The sequence below is a fragment of the Nyctibius grandis genome, chromosome 6, assembly GCF_013368605.1.
Source record: "Nyctibius grandis isolate bNycGra1 chromosome 6, bNycGra1.pri, whole genome shotgun sequence".
In the NCBI taxonomy this organism is placed as follows: Eukaryota; Metazoa; Chordata; class Aves; order Nyctibiiformes; family Nyctibiidae; genus Nyctibius; species Nyctibius grandis.
In genome coordinates, this window is record NC_090663.1 from 18950266 (window position 1) to 18969183 (window position 18918).

Sequence of the window (18918 nt, forward strand, 5' to 3'; positions counted from 1 at the left end):
GTGGGCTGCCCAGGGAGGTGGTGGAGTCACCATCTCTGGATGTGTTTAAGAAAAGACTGGACATGGCACTTAGTGCCATGGTCTAGTTGACATGGTGGTGTCAGGGCAATGGTTGGACTTGATGATCCCAGAGGTCTCTTCCAACCTGATTGATTCTGTGATTCTGAGTTTCTGTGATTCTATGTATAATCCATTTTTAATTGCACAACAAAAATTTTTAACTTCTTCCTCCCTGTTTTGGGCTGTCTTATACTATTTAAAGAAAAGACTTCTATGTATGAGGAAAAAATATTTACTCCAAAATTAAAAACATGTTTCCACATGGGTGTTCCAGGGTTCTTGTGGGCAGTGCCAGTTTTAGAAATATTTTGGCTGAAAATTATGTTGTAGCGTTCATGAGGTTTTGAAATTATTAAAATGTTTTAACATTTTTCCATGTTTTAGTATTTCTTTTTACACATAATTTTTCATTTAGTTTTATTTTACTTTATGGCACTAATGTAGTTTCTTATGAAGTTTCTATTTAAAATAAATATTGAGAGTGTGAAAAATTTACTACTACAGAATTGTTTTATAGGAGATTTCTATACTGGTGAAATGTTTCAAAGGCACATGAATGTAAACAACAGCTAGAAATTAAGCTAAGTACTGTCATGAAATCCTATTCCCATGAAAGACAACGAGAGTTTTACCAGCAGCTTCAGTGAAGCCAAGAATTGACTCCATCATGAGTTTACATCCTTCTGTGTTACAACCCCGAAACACTCCTGTTAAGCCAAGCAGATAAGAACTACATTGAAGTATGAGAAATAGAAGTACGTTGCATAATATTTATTCAATGTTGTGTAATCTTCATTAAATTAAGAATAAAAATGAACTTAAGCATTTGCTTACATGGTTTGCTGACTTCGGTTTGTTTGAAATGGGCTGTATGAAGTGTAACTGGAAGAGGCCAAAAGAGAGTTAATGGACGAGAGCAGCCTATTCACTGCATCTCCTACAGCTGCATAACACTTGGCTCAGTTATTTTCTTCTCTCATGCTAGTCAGTTCCTCAGCTAAGCAATTAGTTCCTATGCTTTTTTTTTATGCTAGAAAGCCTGATTAAAAAAAAATTGCCCATCTCCTCTTCCAGCTACCTCTCGGGTCTCTCTTCCAGTTATTTAGTTCTTATTTTTGTTCTGTCCTAATGTCACTCCTTCCTTATCAGTCATGACAGCCAAGGACTTAATCTCATTGTTTTTGAAGCTACAGAGAAAATGGATAATTTATATTTATAAGCAAAAGCAATGATCTCTTTCACACTACATATCCTCTTTCACTTGAAGTCTAATTACTCACTTCTGTTCAGCAATTTGGTGCCCTTTTGCTCTCTCAGCTGTATCCACACTCTTTTTCCAGGACAGCTTGCAAAAGGAAACCAAAAAATGGATGAAGATAGAATGAGGTAGGTCACTTCTCCACAGGAATGAAATTTAGATTAGTACCATGATTAGTTGTGGAACAGCACGTTGAAGTTTCTGGAAAAGGAAAAGAGTTTTCTATATAAGTAGAAGTGAACACTGACTATACTTTTTATATTACAGGCAGGGATGGTGGTACCATCCATCATTACAAGGTCTTCTTCACACTGACTTATAAACTTTGCCAGACTCCAGCCACCAAACAGAAACTCTATGGGACTATTTCACACTTCGTTTTTAGGAGCAGCTTCAAAGTGGTTCAGGATTTTGGATTGTGGCTTTTCTCTTTCCTTTTTTATTTTTTCCCCCCTTTTTTTTCATGGGGGGAGGAGGTAGTAGAGCTTGATCTCTTTTTAAAAACTTTGTCATCTATGATTTGAAGAGTTGTCTTGAATTTCAGTCTTGGTGGGAGCAGACCTTGTCAGAGGCAAGCCAAGAACATATATCTTCTTCTGTATGAATCTGAGTGGGAGTCAGACATGATAAGTCATTGAAAAATTGCTTTTTTATCCCTCAGACAGCACTGGATTGCTGTAAAACTTATCCCCTGAGATTCTGAGCCTCTAAATGGAAAGAGGGGCTGATATCTTGTGTCAGACTGCAACCAACTACAGACAATGTGGAGCAGAAGCTGTATAATACTAATGACTAAAACTTTGGGTCATAGGCATCTCAAGTTGGGCACCTATGATTTAGTGAAAACTTAATTGCTTTGTGCATATAAAATAATGATTAAATAATGGCTTCTCATATAGTTGTTGTAAATATTTATGAAGTGCATCAGATGCCAGAGCAACAAGCAACGTGTGAAAACTCAGGACAAAATTCACCATTTTGTTTTCAGTATAGGATATGATTAGTGTACATACAAAAAAAACACGGGGGCTGAGAAATACAGCTGACCACACAACGAACGATATAGGAAAAGCAAAATACTGTTTATCATCAACTAAATAGTACTTATTTTGTGTACTGAAAGAAGTGGAGCCCTGCGGAGAATGCCTTTGCTTTTATTATCACAATACATATACCCCAAGGACTGAAGTAACAGAGGCACTGGAGATTTTGCCTATACTTCGAACAAAAAAGTATATGTGATGATTCAGATACTACTTATTGCAAGTATGGGTTTTTTTCCATCTGTTAACCTCTGTACTGATGATCTATCATTCATGGGTCCCACTGAGGTTTTCTGGGAAGATAGAATATCAGAGTATTGCATTCAAATTGACTACAAAGTGTCAAATACTTTATTCTGCCTTCTGATGGCTACTGACAGTGAATTTGTGTGTTCAGAAAGGCTTCTCTCTAAATCAACACTCCTGTACAATAATATTGCCCCAATGAGAGACTTTAATAATACAAGAAACCAGCATGTTTAAATACATAAAACCCACAGTAGGATAGAGAAACCACAACAACCCAGCAGGCCCCTGCAAGAGCAGCAGTTACACTATTGAGAGGAGGATCAACGTGAAGACTGCCGTATAAATTCAGCATTTATTAGCCTGAGGAAATTATTTAGTATGGCTGAGGTTGCAAAATGAGAGTGAGAGAGGTGGTAAAATGGAGTTTCCAGGCTGAAATAATCCGGGACTCTTAGCAGTTTGAAAATAATTTCTCAAGTCTGTCTCACTCTTGTTCTACTAAGCTAAGTCCTGATCCAAGGAATTATTTGTTTTGCAGAAGTCCAAAGACTGGTTCTGGGGAAGTCAGCCTTCACAGAAATGGTTAAAAATGGTATTAGGGGAGCAAATACTTTGTAGTGTTTAATTTGCTGTTTATACACAGTAAAAAATCTCTTGTATTTCATACACCTTTCTTCCTGTTTCAAATGTAGGTGTGAAGTTCTCTTAATTCCCCATCACTGTTAATAGAGAGCTAAACATTGATGTGGCAAAGAAGTTTTGCAAACAAACTGTATGGTTAATCTGTACTTGCTTTTAATTGTAAAATCTTTACACACTTATCAAGAGAAACCTGAAGTATTTCTTTCCAAGTTGTTAAAATCCTCTTTTGTACTTTATATGAGTTATGTTCTTATTTGTTACAAAGACAGTTGCAGAATATTTATGATTCTGTGGATGTTAGCAGGAGAACCAGAAAAGGAGCCTCTTACTCAGAACTGAATTAATATTCTGCCTTAGTATCAGGCCCACTGGGCTGGTGCAAGTGGTATATTTCAGATGAGACACATTGTTTTGCATAACTGAATTCTGGTGAATAGTACCCATGTTATCAGGACAATGGAGTATTTCAAATGATGAGTGAAATTATCCCATGATCTGTAATCCTACGTAAGAGGAATCAGATTTGTCTATATTTTCAGCTAAAAAGGTAGAATCTCTGTAGATTTCAACAAAAGTATTCCTGTGTTTAGAGCTATACAAGTATCTTAGTCTTTGAAACACTGAAGAAAGTCTGTTTAAACCCTCCGTTCTCACCTAAAAAAAATATAAATAAAAAGTTGCAATTTCAAGTGGATGAAAGAATCTTCATTTTCTTATCCCAAATTGCCAAAACTACTTATAATCCACTTTGGCAAAAATTAAGTATTCTTTAGGTTCGCCTGCAAGTTACCCTTAGAAGTAAGTTAAGACACAGAAATAGTCTGATAATCTTATTCTGGCAAGGAATATAAAAATTTTTTCAAATGACCTTTTCAATGTGTCTTTGAATCTTATCTGTTTTTTTTTCTTCACAGTGAATTGTGGTTCCATAATCATTCTGCTTCTTTTTTCTAATATCCTAAATTCTTATGTGTACCTAAATGTCTAGTTTGATACCTGTGTTAACCTTTTCTCTATGATCAAGCTTGTACAAGCCTAGACAATGTGGTCTTTTTTCAAGTATATCTTGAATATATTGTTTCACCTCACTCTAAGTGGAATCCCACTCCTTTCTCTCATCTTTTTTTTGATTGATATAAACATTTTACTCTTAGTTGAGAATTATAAAACATATTAGTCTGACATCTCTGCTTTCATCTTATGTTTTTTCTGGTGCTTATTCAGAAGTTTGGATCCGAAACCATTGTCCTCGGTCATTCTTACATCCTTGGAATACAGATCAAAACTAAGATATTCACTTAACGCAATTTCAAGCCGCCTTCTCTTTAAGGAATCAGAATTTGCAGATCAACTGGGGTCAGAAACTACTTTTCTGAATATATCAAATGATCTTATGCATTTGTTTTTGTTTCTCTTCATTTAAGTTTAAAGGAATCAATCATTCAATCTGGTTTTATTTTCTATGACCCTTTTTTCTAGAAATATTTCATAAAATAGCAAACAAATCTAAACCAGTAGAATCATGACTTGGTGATTCAGGAATTGTTTGATGATGAAATCTGCTGCCTGTTGCATTCAGGAATATCTGGTTCTTCCCAGTACTAGTGGAAATCTATACTAAGATCACACAATTCTCAGTAGTAAACTTTCTTGTAAGGCTGAAGATCTTTATCCATTTCTGACTTTCACCCTAGGTGACTGTTACAAGCTCCCACCATTAACACAGCAAAAACTTCCTTCTTTACATACTTATCCCAGTTATTATCCAAAGGTTCTGCTTATAGATACCTCAGGAAACTGGAGACTGGATTTATGTGACTAATTAATTTTGAGTTCAGTGACTATACCAAAACTGGGGAAGATATTTCATGTGAAAATTTGGGTCAGTGTGAGGATTTTGCTTTCTGATGCTTTTTATGTTAAAAAAAAAACCAGGCAGCTAATCATAATTTCAAATTAAAATCCAAAATATTTAGGTTTCAGCATGTCAAAATAAAATTTTCAACTAAAAAAAATCACTTGTTATTTCAGTGAGCACTGCTTAAAAAATCATCTTGAATTCCCAAACACCATTTGTTAATCAGAAACTACATTTTCCAGTGAGAGAACTGTTCATCTGAAAAAATTTCCTTGTCTCTTTTCATCTTCACACTACTCTGTTTTCTTAGAATTAGCTTCACGATTCTTGCTACAGCTGTGGAAAAATGTTAATATGCAATATGGACAGGCTAAATATCTTTCATTATGTATTATTCTAAAAGTCTGCAGTGAAACTTGTACTCCATAACCTAACGTATGCTGTTAGCAATGGAGATTTGGGTAGTGAAAAATTCTACAATTCAGAAATACAAATCACCATTTGTACCCTTTCCGTTGGGAAACAAAGGTATCTATTTCTGCCTTGCATCTCCCCTGTAGTCTTTGTTTTCTAGTGTCTTCACTTCTCTCCAGCAGGTATAATGGAGAGGGAACAGTAGCAAAAAAAAAGGCCTTGATCCTTTCTCTTATACTCACACAATTTTTTCAGAAAAGCTGAATGCCGGACTGGCAGTTCCTCTTCTTGGGCATCTTACCGTCCTTTGCAGGACATTTGAGTCTTCTTCATTCCTCTTGAATACAAGCTGTTCAATAATCCAAGATACAAATGTTAAAGGGCATGCATCCTTAACGTTACTTGTTTTAAAATAAATATTTGCAGATCACCCTCTTGCTCTGTTTAGAGAATCTGCTCCTTTCCAGAACCCTTTCCTAGTGGAACTGCTTCCACAATAAAGTCTTCCCTGTTGCTTGTCTGTTGTGTTTTCAGACAACAGAGAAAAGTGTCAGGTACACAAAAACAACAGGAGAGTGAGAGGCAAAAATATTTTGGTAAAAACAGTCACCAACATGACTAGGAGGAATATATTTCATGTTCCTATTAAACCATTGTTCTTCAAAGGTTGTGTCTAATGAGTCAAAATTTGTTTATGAATAGAATATAAACAGCTGAAAATACCTACCAACTTTTATTGCTAAATATTATTTCTCTAGAAAATGTCTTTTAAGTTATCTACAGAGAGAAACCATTTCCTTTCAGGAAAAATTTGTTCTCACATACTCATTTTTAAGCAATAAGTGGAAAACAAAGATTCAGCAATGTTCTCTCTAGGACTGATACAGTTTCAATCCTAATCAGATACAATAGAAATACATTATCCCATCCTATGTGGTGATGAAGAAACAAAAATAAAGAACACATACATAACAAAAATAATATGAGCTAGGCAGTTTTTCATGTTTATAAAAAAGAAGGTTATAACAATTTTTTCTTCCAGGAAATCCGCCAGAAGAGTTTGAGAGATCTCAGCACTCGAAGTATCCTTATCAACCCAGACATTTTACAAGCAGCCTCTCCTTCATTTCTCCAAACAAAAACCCTCAACAAACCAAATTTTCTTGTCTCCTCTCACAAGATATATACTCTACAAACCTCAAACGAATGTTAGGTTCTGGCAAGACCAGTGTGGGTAGAGTTATTTCAACTGAAATATGTACTGAAAGATTTCAAACTAGATTTTGTTGTTGTTGTTGTGGAATGGAGTCTTCAGAGAGAGGACAGAAAGCACTGCAGCTCTGGTTTCGTTGGTATGGCCAACAGAAGAGTTAACAGTGAACTGACTCAATTTTCCCTCACAGAGAGGCAAAGGGGAATGACACAAAGACTGCCCATGATTACTCACAATGTTTTCCACTTTTTCTTTTATTTAAGAGAACCAGCCATGTCAATTTAAAATTTCTACTATCATCAAATTTATCCATTTGGATCCTGGAAAGGGATCCATGGATCCTGAAAGGGAGGGAAAAACTATATAAAATCCAAAATCTATTGTTTTCTAAGTCTTCAGTGATATTCACCACCATGGGGTGAACCTGGAGAAATCCTTTCCAATTATGTTGGGACAGATATGTTTCTACAAAAGCCTGAAGAGAAGCTGAGAAAGACTTGGAAAGGTCATTATGAAAAGATTAAAAAAAAACATTGCAGCTCATTCCCTGTGCCAGGAACAAGTGTTCTACTTCTGCTGCTAGACGTCAGTGAAAGCAAGTTGCAAGTTGTAATGACGGAATAGGCAACAGTTAATCTCAAGAAGTAATGCCGTTTTATCCTCAGATTCAGTTACAACAGGGGAAGCCTGACAAAATAAAAGTTGTGAGAAAGGATATGCTGATATGCTCTCTGTTTAGAACTACATCTGGGCGGCAATGCCCAGGGAAGGAAAATATCAATTTAAGTTAAAGGCCAGACATTAACACTGAAACAAATGAGTGTAAGATAGCATGACTATGCTTGCTGTGAAAATTAGGTTTCTGTTTGCAAATAGCCAAAATGAAGCCAAAACCAAATTGTTTAAAGATCGAGTTTTCCTGGTTGCTGTTGATGGTAAGAGACTAGATCCTCCACCCTGCAAGGATATGATTATCTTAGCAGAAATTATCAGCCTTCATGAAGAAATATCATCTTCAGTGGTCTGTCTCATGCAAAATGTCAGACTCAGTAATCTGAATAATCCCTTTTACTCTAAAGTGCAATGAATTCCTAAGAATTTGCACACACTAAATTAGGAGTTAGGATTCTGAAGTACAAAATCCTCATAAATTACAAAAGCGTTTTTTTAGTTGAAATGATAAAGTTCTTAAACTGCTTGAGATGGATGAGGTCCCTTGTGCCACCCCATGCAAGATAAGTAATATAGTGTGTTCATTAATCTATGTCATAGGAGTGTTGAATATAGAACAGCTCTCAGATTTTCTATATTTGATAGCACCAGAGAGGTCACTGGTAAGGGTTAAAGACCGTAGCACAAATTGTGAGACTTTTACGGGTAGGTGAAGATATACCATAATAAATAGTGACTATAAAACACTTAAATCTGGCTTTCAGGTAAATAATGAAATTAATTGATTTATATTTCACATAAGAACTTGGGGAAAAGATTGGCAATGTTAGACCAGTTTATCTTCTTTTGGTTTTCTCTGACAAAGCACTTGCATTCTCCCTTTAAGTTTCAGTATCCTGATTGTTTATTCTTTGGAAATTCATCTTCTTAATACAGATTAGGTAGATTTATCAATGTATGTAGTGTCACATGACTATTGCTGGTTGGCAGCCTTTCATACAGCTCCTTAATTTACTAGGAAGCATGAACAAAATTTAGCCTAGCTATCTTGAAATAATCCCATGTTGCCATGTGAAATCTAAGCATAAGTGAAGCAAATAGAACCTGAAAAAAATAGTGCACATAGTCTGGGTCATGCAATGACTGTGTTCACCCAGCTCCGACACTTCCATTTTCTCCCTCCTCAGATTTTTCTAGATCTAGCCATGAGGTATTGTAAATATTTTTCATAAAGGGGTAAATTCTAATGAGAATCTTGCTATACAACAGATCTTCATGGTGTACTTGAAGTTCCACTTATTTGAGAAACAGGAATAAATCTACTCTATTCCAATAGAATGATAATGGAGTGATTCAAGGTTTTCATTTTCAGCTCCTAAAACCCAGGAAATTTTTCAAATAAATTTTGAATCATACTTTATGGTAAAGCACTGTGAGACTCTTGGTAGCTCCACGGGAGCCTAAAGGTTTTACATGTGTGAAATCCATGACTTAAAAATTTGATAGTGTCCCTTTGATATTGGATAAACCTCAGGTCCCTCAGCTTTAGATTAAGGATACATTTCTGAAATATTTACTACCAGTTGTAACGTTTATTATGGGTGTAGTTTCAGAGAAGTCAAGAAGTTTGATCTTTAGCTCCCTTGGAGAAGTTGTACAAACACAGACATGGTCCTATACCCCCTTCCTGCCAGCTAAAGTTTGCTTTAATCTTGTATTTAATTTGGAGGCATTTCAGACCTGTTTGACACTTGGCTAGCTAACAGCTAAAGAAGATAGCTAGCAACTTACTAAAATCTTCTTTGGGCTAAAATATTGTGTGGATACACTTATGATTTTCAAGTTGTTCTTCAGGCCGTAGCACACTGTGAAATATCAAAACAGTTAAAGCTCAGAAAATACAGGCCAGGATTAGTCCAATGAGACTGTCACAAGTAGCAAATGTTTGGAAGGATTAAAAGCAGAATACTATTTAAATAATATTTAACCAGTTTCCAGTGGGTTTCACCTATCCCTTTGTGTCTGTGTTGTAATAGATTCTTATGGAGACGTCCTTTTCTTTCATGCTTATTCAGCAATGCAATACATGGTTTCCCTATTGTTCTGTTGCAAGTTCATGCTTTTTGTTCTCCCTGTATGTCCCTATTTTTCTCCAGCTTCCTTTTTCTTTCCTACATTTTTTTTATTTCCCCATCCCTCTTTTACTGTGTACGTGATGTTAGCTTGTTGCTCAGGTTCTCCTCAGGGCTTCTTTTGCACTGATCATGGCACAATCTTCCTCCTCTGTTCTGATCTGAATGCTAGCATCGTCTCTGCATTGCTTGTTCCACAAGATCTTCGCTTGCTTTCAGGTAAATAGCCAACAAATTTCACAGTAGCTTGATAGACAAAAGGACTTAGTTGCTAGTTTTTAAAAAATTGTATTACTTTCCCTCTACCTTTCATACATCATGTCTACTTAAAAAGGAAAAGCCAGGGGGTTGTGATCCTATTTTTGTTGTACTACTCCACTTCCTAGCACAATTCTGACTGGAAGTGCTGGATTATCCTGAATTATAAATACGTGACAATAAATAATAAGCAACTAATACACACAGCCAGATGTCCTGTTTGACAATGAATATTACTGCTAGAAGGCTACTTATTTAACAGCCCATGGAAAATCATAGCTAAAAAGAACCTGAAAGGCCAATTAGCTAATATCCCTACTCGGACACTGTATGTAGCACACCTGGATAATTCCTATCTAGTATGTGTTTAATCTGTTTTAAAATTTCCAGTAAAAATTTGGCTTGCAGGGGATGAAGCAAAGACCGATATCGCCTTTTGGGTTTCACAGCCTTCTTTACTACCAGCTTTTCTGATTCATATACCTTCCTTCCTGAAAATGAAGCTCTTTACTGGTTGTGAATATTAACTGACCACTGCGCTGCTTACAGACACATTTTAATTCTGGGAAGTGTTATTGTGTCTCTCTATTTTCTGTTTTTTTTTGGGGGGATGTGTGTGTGTGTTTGTTTTTAAACCAGGCAAATGCACTTTTTTCAAATTTTTTTCATAGTTCATATTTATTAAAACTTTTATTCTTAGTTTTGTCCTCTGGAGTTTCTCTGTTTTATTTACAGCATATTTTAGGAACGGTGTCCAAAATTGAACGCTTTATCCTACTCATAAAAGCTGACAAATGCTTTTATGGAGCTTTAGGAATTGGTAAGCATTTAAGAATGCTTACTTCCCTTATGTAATACGTACCTCATCAGAATGATGTTTGCCTTTTGTAATGGAATCTCCTTTATCATAGATTTAAGATGATATATTTTCATCTCCATATCCTTCTCTGGAGTGCTGCTGCCCAGATAGTCATTTTGTATTTATGCATTTGAATTTCTTTTTTGAATGCAATGTTATGTTTGTGTGGTCCTTAAGATTTACTAATTTCATGTGTTTTCTCCAGTTTATCAAAATAATTCTGAATTGTGGTTCTGCCTTGCAAACTCCTTACATCTCTTTCCATTCTGGTGTCATCCGTTAATAGTTACACATAATTTTCAATCAGTAATGGAATCATTCAGTGGCAAAATAGTCTTAACAGCTTTTTAAAAGAGTCTACTTTCTATACACTCCCAGACTATCAACCATACTCTGAATGTAGGGTTTGGGATTTTTTTTACTCAGACACTTAACATTACTCAGTTAAGTGTCCATGTTCCAGCAATTAGATTTTGACTGTATTTAAGTAGATTGCTTAGAAGAACGTTAATGTGCGTGGTGGCAAATGACCTGCTAATACCACCATCTGTCATGCTTTCCCCTTACCCACAAAGCTAGTTACCTTGTCAAAGAAGGACGTTAGTTTATACTGTTTATTCTTGATATACCTCTATCAGCCATTTTTCTATCACTTTATTATCTTCAGTTATTTACAAATTGATGAGTCATTTGGTTAAGTGTCTTTCAGGCATACCATTCTTATAAAGCTATAGTGATGCTCATAGGGCTGATACAGATTTCTCTCAGATGTATCTACACAGCATGTAGCTTTGTGCTCAGCCATAGTCACTGTTATCAACTTTAATTGTGAGTCGCAGCTTTTTCTATTTTGATGTTCTGGATCCTGTTCTGAAGATGTTACCTGTTATTATTGACTTTGATCTCCTTATGGTAATAGTTCTGATCTTCTTATTTTTTTGAGTATCCCTTTAGATTATCTTCCAAAGGGTGGAATGTTGTACAATGAAATCTGGAGAACAGAAAACTGCTTTTAGCTGCTGTCAGTATTTTCTGAAACAGCTGTAAGAAAATTTTTGCTCTTCCATTGATGAATGTTTCTAATTGCTTTTCTTTTAATGTATCTTGTTATAATTTTTCCCCAGCTTCTTCCTCTGTGGGAATATTTTCCCTTATAACTTTGGAAGTGGCTTAGAATTCACGTTGCAGGCAACTGAGGCAGCCACAGGGTACTCCGCAGGGCAAGGTTCGTACTCCAGCAGTGACAGTATATCGTATATGACAGAAGGCCTTGTCCTTAGACAATTTCAGCCATTGGGAGTTCTCCCATTAAAGAGTTTGGATCACAAAGACAGAGTTTCAATGTGCTGGCAGGCAAGACACTCAGAAAAATCAATCTGAATGAATGAAAAGTATGCTTCAAAGGTGGGTATGTTAAAAATCAATGAACCTCCCAAACAGGAATAAAAATTGATCTTCCTTGTACTTAGTATACTTCTCTTTGAAAATAAAGTATATTAAATTAAGACCAGTTTAGATTTTGAATCAGCTCTGCATAGTCGTTTAGCAACATTTAACACTTTAAGAATTGATTCAGATTTTCTGAGAATTACTATATAAAAAAGATTTATTATTTCTTCTCTTTGTGTCTTCCACAGCACTAGGCACATTGCTGGTACTTGAAACAAATAATGGAAAATACGGAATGGTTAACATTTGTATTTTCTGTTTTTTCGCTGCCTGGAGTTATAAGATAAAGGATTTTAGTAGAGGCATGAAAGCAGTATGTTCGATTAAGTTCTTTTTTTCTTTCCTGTTGCTTGCTAGAAAGTTGCAAAATCCTTTCTAAATCCTTTGTAAAGACCTAAAACAATCATCAGGAGAAAAGAGTGAAAAGCATTTTTACATAGAACCTGATGTATTCCCCTTAACAGTCACTGAATTCTCCTTCCTGCATCAATCTAAACCTGGAATACCTCTGCGTCTCTGTAAGACCCAAGATGCCATTATCAGCATTTGAAAACAGTGCAAGAAACATATTTACTGGACGTTGTCTAAATAAATGTATCAAAAAATAAACCAGGTTTTTGTAGGTGTGTACATTTTTAGCAATTTTAATTTTGGCTCACATTCTATTAAGAGAAGTCAGGAGTAACTTTGCTGGCTTCCAACTTCAGCAAATTAACTCGGATCTAGAATAGTGTTTCTGAGAACAGAATTTGTCCTCTTGGTAACAGGCAAGAAGAGACAGCAAGACTCTTGCGGGTATTGTGCAGCGGAGACACCAGGGATGAAGAAACTCAGCTGGACCCAGCCATATGGAAGAAACTACGGACTCCCTTGAGCATTTCCAAACTACACCTTGCTGAAGGCTTAGTCATCCCTGCTGGGGGTTGCCATCTATGAAAGACAAATCACTTTCACCTACTACTGGGGTCTCAAGAGCTGTTATAAATCGCATGGAACTGAATTCACAAGCAAGGAAAACTAGAGTCAGTTAAAATTTAGTTAAGAGCCTGATGCATTTAGCATTTTCCCAAGAATGCTGAAGATGCATAGATAATAAACAACACTTCAGGAAAATCTATCAGAAACATTGTGTGTATTTAGAACACAATTTTTTGAAATGGAAGTTGTTTTTTAAAGGAGAACAGCAGCGTCAGTGTCGCTACTTGACATATTTTAACGTATGGAATAACACTTGCCCATTTTATTTTATTTTAGAAAATAATTTATGAGAGATTCCAGCGTGTTTCACACTAGAACTGCAACCGAAGGAAACGCCAAGAAAATCCTCCTTCTCTCTCCGTAGCGACTGCTGCACAGAACAGAAAACAAGACCCTCGGTGAGACGTCCGAGATATTTACAAGTGCCGCGGGCGACGTTTCCGCCCCACCTCCCTCTCCAGGCAAAACACACACACCAGCACCGCGGCGGACCCCGGCCCCGTTCTCTCCACTCCTTTCTCCCTCCCGGAGCGCTTGACACCCGCAGGCCACGGCTGCGGGAGAAAGTCCGCGCAACAACTCCACGCGCCGTGCGGTAGGGCGGGGGGAGGGAGATAGAGGGGGGAGCTCCGCCGCGCTCCCCCAGGGGGAGACTCTGCCTCCCCCGGGAGGGGACCTGCCTCCTCCAGCCCACCGCCGCCTCCGCCTCCGCGCTCCCCCAACTTTCATTCATTGTTGCTGTGGCCGCGCGGCCCCCGCGCTCGCCGGGCCGGGGCCGGGGCCGGGCCGGGCCGGGCCGGGGCGGGCGGCGGCGCAGCCAGTGAGCGCGGCGCGGGCCGCTGCGGGCGGGGCCGGGGAGGTGCGGCCCCACCGCCCCTATATAGGGCGGCGTGTGGGGTGCTCCCGGCTCTGTGGGAGCAGGGTGAGGGGCGCCGCCGCGCCGGGTGAGGGGAGCGGCGGCGTGCGGCCGCGTGGGGAGCTCTCGGCGAGGTGCCGAGTGCGGCGGCTCGGCTGGCGGCCGCTCTCGGGGAGCACTTTCCGCGGGCGGCGGCAGGCACCTTGCGGCGGGGAGGAGAGCCGGCCTGCGTGCGGCGGTGCCATCCTATTGTTCAAGCGAAGAGACTCGGGGTGCGAGGGAAGGAGCCGGCGTGTCGCCTGCCTTCTCCCGCTTCCTCCCCTCCCCGCCCTCTCCGCCGTTTCCCTCTGCGCCGGAGCAGCGCCGCCGCCAGGGAGCCGAGGGCTGGGCCGGGCTGTTCGGCACCAGCACCGACAGCTCAGGTGCACCGGCGGGATCGGGGGAAGGGGCGCAAACCCTTCCTGAGGCGCTGTACCTTGTCGGGCACCGGGAGAGGAGGAAAGTTGCTCCCTTTCCTGCAGCAACCCCAGGAGCTGCTGAACTGGCCTCACCTGGAAGGACTGAGCAGTCCCCACCTTTCCCATCAGGTGCTTTTGCCGCAGCAAAGCCACGGTATCCGGGAGACCACGGGGAGCAGAATAACGCACCCCCCCACCCCTCCCGCGCTGGCCGCACACCGCTTGTTATCCGGTCTGTCTCGCCGTGCTCCCCGGATCACAGGAGGATCTATAGCTGTGATCTGTCACCGAGGAGAAGGAGGTCGTGGATGAACTCCATTCCAGCAGGGCAACGAATCACTTCTCGAGCTGCTTATTATTATCGTGCTCTAGGACCAGCCCTTTCCTGCTAAACTTGGCTTGGGAGCTTAAAGCAGGAGGGGGCGCGGGGGGTGGAAAGCCAAGCCCAACATCATCTTGTGTGTTTGACTTTTTTTTTTTTTTTTCCCCTCCCTCCTCCTTCCGTGAGACAGTTTGATGAATGCCTGCGAGAGGGGTATGATTTGCTGAGGCGCCTCTGGCAGGGCGGTGTGTGCGCGGTGTCAGCCCCGCCGCCGCCCCCCGTGGGGCTGTGAGCGGCCCGCGGCGGGGGACGCGCGTGGGAGCGGCTGCTGCGCTGCGCCGGCCGCCGCGGAAGAAGAGCGCGCCGTTTGGGCGGACGGAGTTCCGCGGCCTCGAGCCGGGGGCTCAAAGGGGAGTCACGGCTTTGAAAGGGGCGAGGAAGAAGATAAGGAGCCAGCCCAACTCCGCCGTACCCTGAGCCCGTGGGTTTGCTTCGCCTTCGCAGGGAGCGTGTGAAGAGGAGACCCGAGTGCCGCCTCCACCCGACGGGCTCGCGAGGGAGGGCCCGGGCCCGGCCCCCCTCCCAGCGAAGTTGCCTTCAGCGGCGGATCGGTGCCACCCACCGCACTTTGCCGGGGTTGTTTTCCTGGCTTGGCTTTGGATAGAAAGGACTTCGCTTTCTGCGCACCCTGAAAGTTGCCCGAGCGCTCCCCGCGGCGAGGAGGAGGGCGGCGCGCCCCGCGCCTCCCCGGGGCCGAGGCCAGCGGGCCCCGGCCGGACGGCAGCGGGCGGTGATGATGTGCGGCTGGGGGAAGCTCACCCTGTCCCTGGGGCTGCTGTTGGCGATGGCGGGCGAGGTGGCGCCGCAGCCGTGCCCGGCGCAGTGCTCCTGCTCGGGGAGCACCGTGGACTGTCACGGGCTGGCGCTGCGCGGCGTCCCGAGGAACATCCCCCGCAACACCGAGAGGCTGTAAGTAAACCGGCCGGGGTGGCGGCGAGTGCCCCCTCGACCCCGGCTCCCGGCGGGGCAGAGGTGGCCCCCGGAGCCGGCCCGGTTTGGGGTCCCGATGCCCTTTGGGGAGGTTTCTGTTCCCTTTCCCTGCTGCTGGCGGTGCCCGTTTCACGGCGATGCGCGGAGACACGGGAGAGGTGGCCGCTGCTCCCGGCGCGCTGCCTTTCATCCCGGGAAGCCGCGGTAAAGAGCGCGGTTCCCGCCGCGGCGGGCAGTGGGAGCGGGGGCGGCGGGGCGGGCACCACCGCGGCCCGGGGACTCCCCGAGGCGGCGGCGGAGCGGCCTCTCTCCCTGCTGGCGCCCGGCAAAGTTCGCTGTTGCGGCTTTCTTCCCCCGAGGCGCGGGGGAAGAGCCGGGCCGCGGCGCCCCGTCACGCTCCGCGGGCGCAGCCAGGCCCCGGGGCGGGCGGCGGAGCTCCGCGGGCGCGCAGCGCTCACTCCCGCTGCGGTGGCCCCGCGCGGGGAGGCGGGTCGGGGCGCGCTGCCGCCCGCTGTCTTGTCGTGGAGCTGGAGCCCGGCGGGGCTCTGCCCCAGCGCAAGCCCGCGTCTGCCTTTGGGCCAGGGCGCGCTGGGGTGTTTTAGCCTCTTCCCACTCACGCGGCACTAAGTTGTGCCTTAACTGTGATCCCTTCCCCCCATCCGCTCCCTGAGACCATTCGCGTACCCTCTGGCTAGGGTATTTCCTAGTCTTGCGCGAAAGCAAGCATGTGGTCGATTATCTATCCTATCAGGCTGCCTTTCAGGAAGGTCTAAGGAGTGGAAGAGGTGAGCACATTATTATTTGCTCTCCAAGTCATTTAAATGTTGGTCTATGAACACACGTCTTGAATGATGAATATCACTCAGGAAGAGTATCGGGCACATTTGTGCTGAGACTTGTGTGGTTTCTTTACAGTGGTATTTTGGCCACATGTAGCATAAACAAAAAAAATAGAGTTTTGTTTTTTTTTTTTTTTTTCTGAGTACATTGGGAATGAACTGTAATTGTTAGGGTAGTTTCCATGTAATACCATATCCTAATAGCTTACCTCAGGAATTGTGAAGCCTGGTTTTATGTGTAGTGATTAGAATTGAGGGAAGTTTATATTTTGACCCCAAAATGTTTTGAAAAAGCGGCATATAACTCCAGAAGAGAAAGTAGTGCTGAAGTATGAACAGGAATGGTAGGGCCTAAATACAGTTTTCTGTCGCTTCTGAGCACGCTTTGCATTCTGCAGTCAGTATAGCTTCCTGTGCAGCAAGTGAAAAACTTAGTTTTCATAAAATAATGTTTCCCATCACATACCCTCCAACAACCTTATGTTTGTTTGAAAGCGAATGTTTGCTATAGGAAGTTAAGCCCTATTCTGCCTTTGTGGTGATACTATGAAAGCTGAAAGTTGCTTAAAAATGGTGAAAATTGTCTTGATTTCAGTGACTTAATTAGTTTTTGTAACAGTCAGACAAATACTGTAGCATGTATATAGTAGGTTTAGTGGTTTTCTAAGTGCAATTATAACCACGTTGAGACAAGTTTTGAATCTTCTATATTGTTAAAGATAAACGTGAGCTTTATAATGGCAGGTAGAACTGACTTTGTAAGGATCTCTTATTACAAAGTTTGAAACTACTACTTTCAAGATAAATCTTCGTTCAATCAGTTGAAAATCAGGAACTCACACAGTGTTAGTTGTAGGAATAGTTTGTTGGGTTCATTTACATCTCCTAGTTTCTGAAAATGCTGTGCCCCTGAAAACAAACAAAACAATTTAAAAGTAACTTTTGAATGTTTTAATTTTGCTGTTTATAAATTATTCTTCTTAGGGATCTTAATGGAAATAACATCACAAGAATCACCAAGACCGACTTTGCTGGTCTAAGGCATCTTCGAGTTCTGTAAGTTTTCTCTTTCTATCACTAATACCTTTTAGGAGTGATGCTACAGTTTGCTATAAAATCCATTGAACTAGTAATCTTTCAGTTTATAAACTGGATGGGTTATCACTTTTTAACTATTGTGCTACCTGCCCCATGTGTTATACACTGATATGAATAAGTTAGCAATTGCCTTAAATATCATTTGTTTAAAATATTTTAATCTCTCCTAACGTTATGAGAACTTGAGGATTTAATTTGGCATGTGGCTTACAAGCAAGAGTTGCTAAAATTGTTTGAATAACTGTTGGGAGTGACTTCAGTTGGAAAATTTATAGTTTACACTGAAAATGGGTACTCTCAACCTGAAGTGTAAGGGAATTCATTAAGAAAAAAAGTTATTCGTTTACGGAATTTAAAAGCAAGTCCCAGGTGATGATTATTGCTTTTCTGCAGTTTCTGGGCAAAAAGGAAACACCGTAACAGTGAATTTAAGGAAAGAATTATTTTGTTTGGGTTTTTTTTGTAAGTGTTTTTGTTTCAAGCATTACAAAGCTTTTAAAATTCTGTGGGGTTTTGTTTTTTTTGGGGGAAAAATCTAATACCAAGTTTAAAATACTGCAGAATTTACGTAGCTTATTTGTTAAGGATATTTAATTTGAGCAAGTAGTCATATAAAATCCTTCTCCGTTTCTCTCTGAAACAGAATATCATGTTGTGGTATTTTTAAATTTTTTTCCAAAACAAAACTACTGTTACAATTACAATCTCTGTGCAATCTTTCCCTGATGTTTTTTCCCAACACCACAGTTCAATATTTTTGTTTTGTTATTCTCATGTGAGATTAATATCGCCGTCATACTGTAGTCTTATAACTTGGCGAAGAGCAATGATGTATGTGTGTGTGTGCACACAGCAAGTATGCATATCTGTAACGTTTTAACTTGGGCCTCTTAAAGTAAATGAACAAATGTCATATCTATTCCTGTTTCTTTTGCTGAGGATTATTTTTCCCCTTTTGGGTATATGAGCCTATGTAAAGTGTTGATAACAGGGGTCCAGAAGGTTAAAATAGATGTCACTCTGCAATAACTGTTTTAATAATATGTGGTTGCCTTTAAATGACTACTGTTAATACAACAACTTATCTCAGAGCTATTAAAACTTACATATAAAAATTTCTGTATTTCAGTCAGCTCATGGAGAACAAGATTAGTACTATCGAGAGAGGAGCATTCCAGGATTTAAAAGAACTGGAGAGGCTGTAAGTATTTTTAATTCTAAATGTATGGGAATTTTTCTTTTTATCGAATCAGTTGTGTGTTAAGGTACT

General features: G+C 41.1%; 1 protein-coding gene across 1 annotated transcript in view; it reads left to right on the forward strand.

Annotated features, from left to right (window-relative positions):
- The first annotated feature begins 15443 nt into the window (after positions 1–15443).
- The window catches only part of SLIT2 (slit guidance ligand 2), a 285421-nt gene continuing 281946 nt past the window's right edge, over positions 15444–18918 (forward strand). Inside the window, 3 exon segments of the mRNA XM_068404267.1 lie at positions 15444–15690; positions 17535–17606; positions 18778–18849. Of these exon segments, the coding sequence (XP_068260368.1) occupies positions 15515–15690; positions 17535–17606; positions 18778–18849 (320 nt within the window). The 5' untranslated portion in view covers positions 15444–15514.